The 10,281-nt window shown below is 46.5% G+C and overlaps 1 protein-coding gene across 1 annotated transcript; it reads right to left on the bottom strand.

Annotated features, from left to right (window-relative positions):
* Positions 1–230: 230 nt before the first annotated feature.
* On the bottom strand, positions 231–9,885 carry LOC122945398 (ADP-ribosylation factor-like protein 6-interacting protein 1). The gene is made up of 6 exons (XM_044304469.1): positions 9,728–9,885; positions 6,801–6,934; positions 3,342–3,461; positions 3,003–3,120; positions 2,307–2,391; positions 231–687 (listed from the first exon to the last, which is right to left on the bottom strand). Exons 1-6 carry the CDS (start codon positions 9,764–9,766, stop codon positions 569–571), a joined length of 615 nt encoding a protein of 204 aa, XP_044160404.1. The 5' UTR covers positions 9,767–9,885; the 3' UTR covers positions 231–568.
* Between the last annotated feature and the right edge of the window lie 396 nt (positions 9,886–10,281).

Raw genomic sequence — 10,281 nt, 5'->3', positions numbered from 1 at the left:
ATTAGGAGTTATAAAGAGTTACGATCTGCTGCCAGGCACCACATTACAGATTCTGTCTTGTGGAGTCCATATCTCAACGGGTTTCAGCTGTTTTGACTACACAATGGGGACCTTCTGAATATTAGGCAGGAGGCTGTAATGTTATGGCTGATCAGTCTCCATTTGCTGTACTTTCCTTACTGTCTGCTGAAAATATGAGAATTCAAAAATATACACAGTATACAGAAGACTTCCTGGACAATCTACATTTTATTACATCCATTAACAGGAAGACACATCAACATTTTACTTTGCAAAGTATGGAAAGCAACAAAAACAAACACAGACAAAACACTAAAATATGGAATATTTACAAGAGTGGACAACATTTAAAGTGGTAAAGAAACACAGGAGACGAGGACAGCACCCCGGGGTGGAGAGTCTTCATACTTCAGAGGTTGGAATTTCAGTGCAACACAGATACAGCATTGGCAGTTATTGGGGAACGTAATGGTAAGGTTAGGGTCAGGCCCCAAGAACAAACATTAAATGCTCCCATGGAAGTTTTCCTTTTGTATCTCGCACAACACTATTCATTCTTCTTCTCTTTTTGCTTCAGCAGTTTGTTGATTTCGCGCTTTCCCATTCCAGCAAATTTTGTGATGACTCCATGTTTGTTGAGACCAGGAAGCAACAAGACAAAACTCACTGAAATAAGAAATACAGAATAAAAAATAAAAAAATAAAAAATAAAATCAAGAATTCTTGTCAACCTGGATACCCAGTTCAGCCATTTTTTGTTAAAAATTGGGTGAGAAACATAACCGCTCCCATAGGGGTGATCACCCGGCTTACTACTATTCCAGACACCAAATCTGCTCCACAATGAAGCAGATTTACTGTACTATCCAGCTCTCCAGGGACAGAGCTGCAATACCACTCACAGCCACCGGGCAAGTGGGTCACCCAAGGACAAGCAATCAATACCTTTAACTTGGAAACCCCCTTTAAGCAGGACCTGTCGCCTCTCCGGACTTTTCTTTTTAGCAACTTGTATTCCCCACACTAAGTCGGGCCCTTCTTTTCTTATAGTTCTGTACCGTGACATTTCTCTGATATCGCTCATAGAAATGTATTAATAAATTGGGTGTTACCATTCCCCTTGTCAAAGGGGTACATTCCTACACAGTCTGACACTCTGCATAGATTAGACAGTGTCAGTGCAGGCACACAGCTCCAACTGGTTAACGTCAAGATATATATATTATATATATATTACATATACATATATATACATACACACACACACACACACACACACACATTCACCGGAATGTCAGGACAGGTCCTCTTTAAATGTATAAAGGCACAGAGCCTTAAAAGGGGTTGTGTTGTCTTATACATTGCCAGTCAGATGGATGTGGGGTCCCACATGACTCTGCCATCTCCGTCAGCCCCATAGAAGTGAATGGAGAAGTGGCTGCACTTTCGGTGTGCTTCCCTTTGATTTCTATGGGACTTCCGAAAATAGCCGACCACTGGCACTCCCATAGAAATGAATGAATGAAATAGAGATAGGTGCTGGTTCCACCTCTGGGACCTGCACCTAACAGACATTGGGGGCATATCCTAGTAATATGCCCCTAACGTACGAGATCACACAACCCCTTCAAATGAAACCAGACAGACCGCTTTTCCACATATTTTTTTTTTTTTACTACGCCATTTTCTTATTACTTCTGTCATGTATTTCCCGAGGCGTTTCCCTTCTGCTTTTGTGTGAAGCCACTGCCCTCGTCTCCTGTGTCCACGTCATCTTCCCCTGTCTCCCATTCTCGCAAATGCGTACAATTTCTCAGCCACTGCACATGAAGCTGGGTGTAAATGGCCTAGCTTCACTGCTTCTATACACATGCGCCATAGCAGATACATTGTGCGCACTCGCACAGACACGGGAAGATGACGTGGACACAGGTCTAAAACGTCCCTCAAGGGGAAGGGGGCAGGAAAAGGGTGCGATGAGCATGGCTTACTGCCTCCTTGACTTCAGAAAGGGAACTGACATATGCAGGGACCGTGGAATAAAGTGGCTCATCACAACAGCAGTAAGGGGGGGCTACCTCTGGAAACACACGGCAGAAGTAATTAGGTAATGGGCATAGTAAAAAAATAAAAAAGCAGGATCTCGTGTTCCCTTTATGTGATGGAGGGAACCAATTCCAGTAAGAATATTAATGGGGCTCTACAGTATGCCGTTATGTAGGATGGAATATTCCATCTCTGTGGTCTTCAGGGACCAAGTATTTCCTGCTTATAGGAACACTTACCAATAATGTATGTCAGGAGGAGGTTATGAACCTGCTGTCCGATCCAAGCAACCATGGCAAGAGCGGTGATCATCGACATGAAATACTAGACGAGGAGAAAACATTACATTAGCGTCAGAGCTCACCTAGTTCAAGGCAGGACAACAACGGACACTTAAAGGGGTTGGCCATTTTCTGGTTACCGCTGACCAATGTGTTTGTGAGATAACTATATGGCACTTACCAATATAAGCTTTGTAGAAATTCTGCACCATTTTCTATATTTCATAAGGTATGCTCCCTTGTCCTGTCCACAAAATGGCTGCTGATGGAGGGTCAGGTGACCAGGTAAATCACCTCCATGTGATGTCCCCTCCAAACACACTGCACCTGAAGTCTGCACTTGTTCTGTTGGGAGTTTATAGCAGGTGCAGTGTGTTTGAATGGAGGAGACATCACATGGAGGTGATTTGCCTGGTCATATGACTCTCCATCAGCGGTCATCTTATGGACAGGAACTCTGGTCAGCACAAAACACTTGGCAAACAATAGAACATACCTTAGGAAATATAGAAAATGGTGCAGAATTTCAACAGAGACTATATTAGTAGGTGCCATATAATCATCTTACAAACACATTGGACAACCCCTTTAAGTGAGAACAAGATGCTGTCATATAATAGCTCTTTAAAAGGCAAGTCTGAAAAATAGTCCCACCATCTTGGGCTTCTCCTCCTTTAGGACAAAGAGGCGCTTCCACCAGCCAATGATCCTCCTGCGGGTCTTCACAAGATTGCTGCAGATCTCATGCAGTCTTTGCTGCTGCTCAGTGGTCCTGTACAGGGAAAAGGATTGGTTTATTCACAAAAGCCTTAAAAGTCTGCAAAAAACTCTGTTCTGAAGATAGGTGCGGGTCCCAAAGATTTGTGTATAGCCTATTAATATATCATAACTGTCTCATATGGGACAATCCCTTTAACGTGTTATCTGGGATCCTAGTAAGACATCCATGAGCCAAATAGGACCTAGAACATTCTAGAATAGAAAGATACCAACCATGTGTTAGACCCAAAAATTCTGGGAGCCAGTGTTGGAACAAGATAGTCAGCCAGACACAGACACATGATGAAACAGGAAACCCCAGAGAGAACTGACGGATCCAGGTAATAGATCATCCTGCAGAAAAAGAAGAAGTACAGAATTACCACAGCGTCATCTTTTCGAGGCAGCAAAATCAAATTTCTGTTCCCGTTTCCCTAACATCTCTATTACGTCTAGAATCAAACTATAAAAATGCTGCGCTCATAACCATTCAAGTATCCTTAAAAAGGCTGTAATAACTTTATAAAGCAGAACGAGATAAAACTACTAACAGAGGCGAATGATATTCCAGCTGCTGAACTACGCTGCAGCACAACTCTCCCAGGCTGGCCATGCCCACCTCCATATACATACACATGGCAAAAAGAGGACAGCTCGCCCCATCTCATTCCTTGTCCAGTCCTCCTCCTTTACATAGTGCACGGAACCAAAAGCAGGGCCCCCCCTGATCAGATACTGGTGATGACCTACTCGGAGGTTAGATCCCCAGTACAAAAATCTCGGAAAACCCTTTTAATTCCTAAGTATTCCACAAAGGGTGGTATGGCCGCTATATCACCACTCCAAATGACGAGCAGGTCATAGATGTAGCGGCCATACCATTCCAAGTGGCACATAAAAGGATAGTTTGCAGAGAAACTAATTGTGTTTTTATGAAAAAAGCAACATTTGAAATAAACAGTTTTTTCTCATCCGAGTAGGCACCGTATTTTTCAAGTGATAACTCAAAGCCTGGATGGCACCTGCATGCGGCATAGGCGGGCACAGTGACTTCACGTCAGAAGACAACCAAGAAAAGTCATTTTCCACTTTATGATCGGCCACAATAACTCTTTGCTGTCCCGCAGATATGGTAGGTGTTTAGACAAAGGTTGCAGGTGGGTGAAAGTCCATCCAGGAACACAAAGGTTCACACGGGGAGCCGATCCCCGATACTATAGGGCTGTGCTCTAGATTAAAAGGGGTTCAGCAGTTTTTTTAAACTGATGATCGGTGGGGACCCCCGCCGATCAGATGCTGATGATCTATCCAGAAGCTAGATCATTACTTTAAAGGGAACCTGTCACCGGGTTTATGTGTATAGAGCTGAGGACATGGGTTGCTAGATGGCCGCTAGCACATCCGCAATACCCAGTCCCCATAGCTCTGTGTGCTTTTATTGTTTAAAAACCCGATTTGATACATATGCAAATTAACCTGAGATGAGTCAGATGAGACAAAAAATCCCGGTGACAGATTCCCTTTAAAAAAAACTGCAGAACCCCTTTACCAGCTTGTTCCTGGACCTTAGGGTCCGTATAGTAAAGGAGTTAATGGACGATTCACTTGAAAAGACCCAAACTCCTTCTGTGACAGACCTTCCTCTAACAGTTTAGTAAGGGACTCTCTGAAAATTTGAAGGCTTCCGTTTTTGACCTTTGCCTTCTAGTATATATTTTACTGGGGATCCTGATGACATTTAGCTGCCGTGCCCCGCACATCACAGCTGTGACTGGAGATAATTGATATAAAATGGCTGGCATCGCACTTAGTTTTTAAACCATGACTAAGAGCGGTTTAGTTGATTGAAACACGTAGGTTTTTTTGTATTTCTAATGCAACCTATTCCATGTGACAAAGTAACTTGTGCTGGAACACGATCCAGTCTATATAAAGCCACCATCCATCAGTGACATTGCAACTTATTAACTTATAAGTCTTTCTATGTGTTTTTAACAAATGTGCATGTTTTAATGTGATCATTGAGGATCCTCACCTTATTTTATAGTGTGGTGTTAATAAATAATTAATTACACATACGTATTGGCTGGCGGTCCATGCAATTTTCATTTGTAGGTGTGCCCCTCATATCTACTTATTCAGTTTATTGTGCTGGAACACTGCCTATACTGGAGAGGGAAGACAGCCCCCAGCAGACACCTCTGGTGATCCTTATCATCCCCGACATCTGCTGCTGGGAGTGTCTGGGGCCTCCCATACACATTACATGATGGGTGCTCTCACCAAAATCTGTAGGCTTCTCTATCCAATATGTATGGCTGGGTTCACATCTGCAGTGGTTTTTTATTATTATTATTCTGGCACGTACATGCTGAACAAAAAAACACAACACGTCCAGCCGAAAGTGCCTGGAGCTCACTGTAATGGGATCTGGCGGTGCACAGTATGAGGCGGTGCACAGTATGAGGCGGTGCACAGTATGAGGCGGTGCCGGATACAGTGCACAGTCTGTTCCTCTGCTGGAGTTAAAAGCGTGAACCCAGCCTCAAAGAGGAGGCCCCCCCCCCTCCCCGACAGGTCTTATTTAGTAACTACTTGCACTCCTCCCCATGTAGTAACAATTCTGGAGCATCTATGCGTATGACTCTGATGTGCTGTTCCTTAATTCTTCCTATTAGAAGTTTACAATGCAAGTCCAAATGGGTGGAACTAGTTTGGGTGAGTTCCTGAATAGTCTCACACTAGCAGCACCTATTGGAAAGTGTCAGATTGTGCAGGGAGACACCCCCACCTGGTAATACCCATCTGAACCTTCACTGAAAACTGCTAGTAATTCATTTGTAAACGTCTATGAGGAATAATAGAGAAATGGCACAACAGAGTCATAAGAGAAGATGCTCCAGAATGGTTATTACCTGGGGGGATGCAAGTAGTTACTAAAACAGACCTGTCAGGAGAAGGGCAGGTCCTCTTTAAGGCTCTGTTCACATCTACTTTTTACTTCACATTAGGCCAAATGCACACGGCCATGCGCTTAATGCCGCCGCTGCACTACAGTAATACACTTGTATAGTGTAATACTGTAGTGCAGCGGCGACATGAAGCGCACGGCGTCATAGCAACCAATGACACCGTGCGCTCCTGCTCTGAACAGGAATCCAGCCCGGCATACCACGGACCGCTCTCGGCCACGGAACACGGCCGTGTGTATTTGGCCTTCGGCACATGCACCAGGAAAGCTCCCCACAGATACAGGGTAGCTTTCTGAATTACGGAATCTCTCCTGTATCAAGCGATCTTCATGACGGACAAAAACTGGTGCAGAACAGTACCAAGGTAACATCTGGATAGAGACTATGGGGGTCATTTATGAAGACGCCCTATACTGGGTGGTGGAGCCGCCGGAGTTAGGCGCAGGCCTCCACATAACGTTGGCATAGCCACCGCCAGTCTAAATGTAAGCCAGCTTCCTAAGTTTCCTGGCTACGTATGAAACTGGACCTAGTGTGTGGGAAGGAAATATGGACCAGCACAAAGACAGAGATGGGTGGGTACACCGCCGCCAAACATGTTGGCGCTATAGACCATGGGAGACATTTCCTGGATTTGCCCCGGGGCTCCTCTGTTCTTCACCCTACAGGTTATCATCACACAAGGCACGGCTCAGTCCGAACCCTTTCTACAGTTACTTACAGAAATATGAAGGACACGGCCCCCATTATAGCTGCTGGGAACCAAGGCTTCTCCCAGCGAAGGGTACGGTCAGCAAGCAGGACCACCTCGCCCCATCCTTGGAATTGCTCCTCAAGACTCGCAGTCTCTGCAGCCTGCAATTAAGACATGGTCATGCTTTCTGGAGGAAATGGAAGCCAATCAATACTGCAGACATTTCATGGTAAATCAATCAGACGCCGGCGCTGACTTTCATCCGTCAGATCCTTACTGTGCTAAAGGGATGGCTGCTCAGTGTGTGCGCCCCAGGAAACCCCGCACCGAATGAACACCCGGGGGCTCCAGATGCCGCTTATCCCGGGCTCCTCAGGCGCTCTAATGTAATGTCCCGCCACAGTGAGGACTGGACACAACATTAGTGACAAGCCATGGAGACATGAGAATGATCACTGGCCTCAGCGGTATACAGAACAGGACTGGCTGCAGCAGTCACATGGGTATACAGCACATCACCGCCGCAGAGATGGACTGGGAGGACTGGAGCGGCTGCGCTAGTACACGGGAGGAATAAACTGGTAAGCAATGCTTATTTTGTTGTTTTATCACATCCCCTGGTGCCAGCTTCTACTGGCTTGGTGGATGGCACTGGTAGAGGGCTGCTTAGTGCAGGTAGCATGGTATTACATGGGGCCTGGAAACACCCAGATGCACCTTTATTGCACACTGCTAGTAATTCTTGCATTTATAAACTTCTAGCAGGAGTAATAGAGGAATAGCACAACATACAGTTATATGAAAAGATGCTCCATAATGGTTATTAGACGGGGAATGCAAGTAGTTGCCAAAACAGACATGTCCAGAGAGGTGACAGGTTAGCTCATCTCAGACATGCCATCAATGTCAGATAGGTGGGGGTCCCACCTATCACCAGAAGGGGGCCCCTTAAGGGGTATTCCCATCACATACAATGGGGGCATATTGCTAGGATATGCCCCCCCCTATTGTCTGATAGGTGCGAGTCCCACCTCTTGGACCGCACCTATAAGGAGACCCGGGGGGGGGGGGGGGGGGGACGACTCTGCACCAAAAAGTCGCCAGGCGGACGCACAGAGTGCTGTAGTTGTTTTCAGTGGGAAGCCCTGCTGCCATTCATTCAGCTGTGGTTTGTTGGCAGAACGTGTCCTTTTTGGCGCGGTCCTAAACCACGGCCTCCCACTAAAAACAATGGGAGGTGGATTCTGCGCAGTCACCCCGTGGCTTCTCCAAATTCTGCCTGCACAAAACGCCACGTGATTGAACAGCGCCTGAGAGTCACAAACCACTAGACCGCTCTCCGACACCACTGTGCAGTTTCCTCTAAGATAATCGGAGCGGTGTGGTCACAGGGACGGGTAATTCTGACTCAGTAAATGATGGCGTCTCAATAGATTATAGATCAGAGGCAGAATTAACCATTACATAGGACTTCCTCTGAGTCGGGGAGCTTCACGCCCACCAGCAGATGATGTCATCAGACACCTTCCTCTGGTTACCAGATACAGTATACAACTCCTTCCCGTGGGCTCCTCCAGTCTTCTCATATTTAATATATTTCCTAAAAGCAAAATGATAACTGTAACCCATCTCCAGTCTGCGCCCTGTTTAGGGTCATCCCTACCCCCTACCTTGGGGACCTTCAGGATCTTAGGAGGTTCTTCATACTTAATTTCACCACACCACAATATAATACCCTCCATGTCTGGAGCGGCTGCTGCTCTCCTTTCACGTCGGGCGACAGTTTCTGGAAATAAGGAGCAGAACCCATAGGTGGGACCAGCACCTATCTGGGATAGGAGAACCCCTTTAAACTGGTTGGCCAGGTTACTTAAAAGGGGCTGTCTCGCTTCAGCAAATGGCATTTATCATGTAGAGAAAGCTAATACAAGGCACTTACTATTGTGATTGTCCATATTGCCTCCTTTGCTGGCTGGATTCATCCCCCCCCCCCCAAAATCACATCCTACACTGCTTGTTTCCATAGTTATGACCACCCTGCAATCCATCAGTGGTGGTCGTGCTTACACACCAGCCTATTTTTGGTAGGCAGGACCTTGGTAGCACACATAGGCTAATGCTTTTTTCTATTGTGTGTAAGCACGACCACCGCTGATGGATTGCAGGGTGGTCGTAATCATGGAAACGAGCAGTGTAAAATATGATGGAAAAATGAATCCAGTCAGCAATGGAGACAATATGGACAATAACAATAAGTGCCTTGTGTTAACTTTCATTCCCTTCTGTGCCAGCACCACTGCTCCGTCCTCCTCCCCGGGCACAGTTTTGGTGACTGCTGCAGCCAATCACTGGCCTCAGCAGTACCTGGCATGGGACGACTTAGTCCAGTGATTGGCTGCAGGGGTAAGGTGCGGTATACGGGGACGTGTCTGGGTTGTAATTGTAGGTTTTTGGCTATGACTGGTGTTGGTTGTGCGTGTTATTTTGTAATTTTTATTTATTTTTTATAATTTTAATAAAACCTTTGTCCCTGTGCCAGTGACGGCTGTATCGGCGGGGAGCACTGGCACAGTGACAAAGGTTTTATTAAAATTATAAAAAATAAATAAAAATTACAAAATAACACGCACAACCAACACCAGTCATAGCCAAAAACCTACAATTACAACCCAGACATAATATAAAAAAAGACCCCAAACCAAGAGGCCAAGCCACAGGGGCACAGACTGGCCGGGCACTGGAAGATGGCGCCATGCCAGTCACTGCGGAGCACCATGGTCACCAGGAAGCTGCTGGAAGTGCGGCACCGCGGGCCCCTGCCCCCATTACAGAGGACATATTACCCCCCCCCCCCCCAATGTGGAAGACCCCAGAGACGGGCGAGGGAGGAACAATAGCCGCAGCCATGACGGACGGGGAGATGGGCGCAGGCCGCGAGCCCCTCCCGCACTCACCAGCTGGTTAACGCTCCGGTTGTCGCCCGGCTCCGCCATTGTCCTCAGCGCGGCCCTGCCCCAGTCACACAGCGATCACAATCTGCTGATTTCTAGCCGGAGCCGGACATAAATAGCTGCTTCCTCCAGGCAGCTCAGGCGCATGCGTGCTGTGATTGGCCGACTCGAGCGTAAACGTCGCCATGACAGCCAATCAGCGCGCTCCCTCCAGCAACAAGACGGTTCGAATTTAAATACGAGGCTTTAGGCTGTGCGATGACGTCATCAACGTCCTGGCAGTGGCAGCCCTACTGTTATCCCTAGAGGCCGCATGATGTCATCACTGTCTCCTAGTGAGAATGAGCATTATTTAAAAGAGTCACAAAGCCGGCAGACGCCTTGTTTAGGGAATCCCGTATTCTTGTGCTTTAGTATTTCAATGGGGCATAAATGTGCAGTACCCCAATAGGACTTCTGCAAAGGGTTCCTTATTGCCAGAGAGTTAAGGCAATGTTATGTTTATGTACTCGATAGCAATGCGTAATGCAGCCAAATGGTTAACAAAGTAGCAGACT

Source organism: Bufo gargarizans, chromosome 8, assembly GCF_014858855.1.
Source record: "Bufo gargarizans isolate SCDJY-AF-19 chromosome 8, ASM1485885v1, whole genome shotgun sequence".
NCBI lineage: Eukaryota > Metazoa > Chordata > Amphibia > Anura > Bufonidae > Bufo > Bufo gargarizans.
The sequence above is the reverse complement of the archived record's forward strand: the minus strand, read 5'-3'. Positions and strand labels throughout refer to the sequence as shown.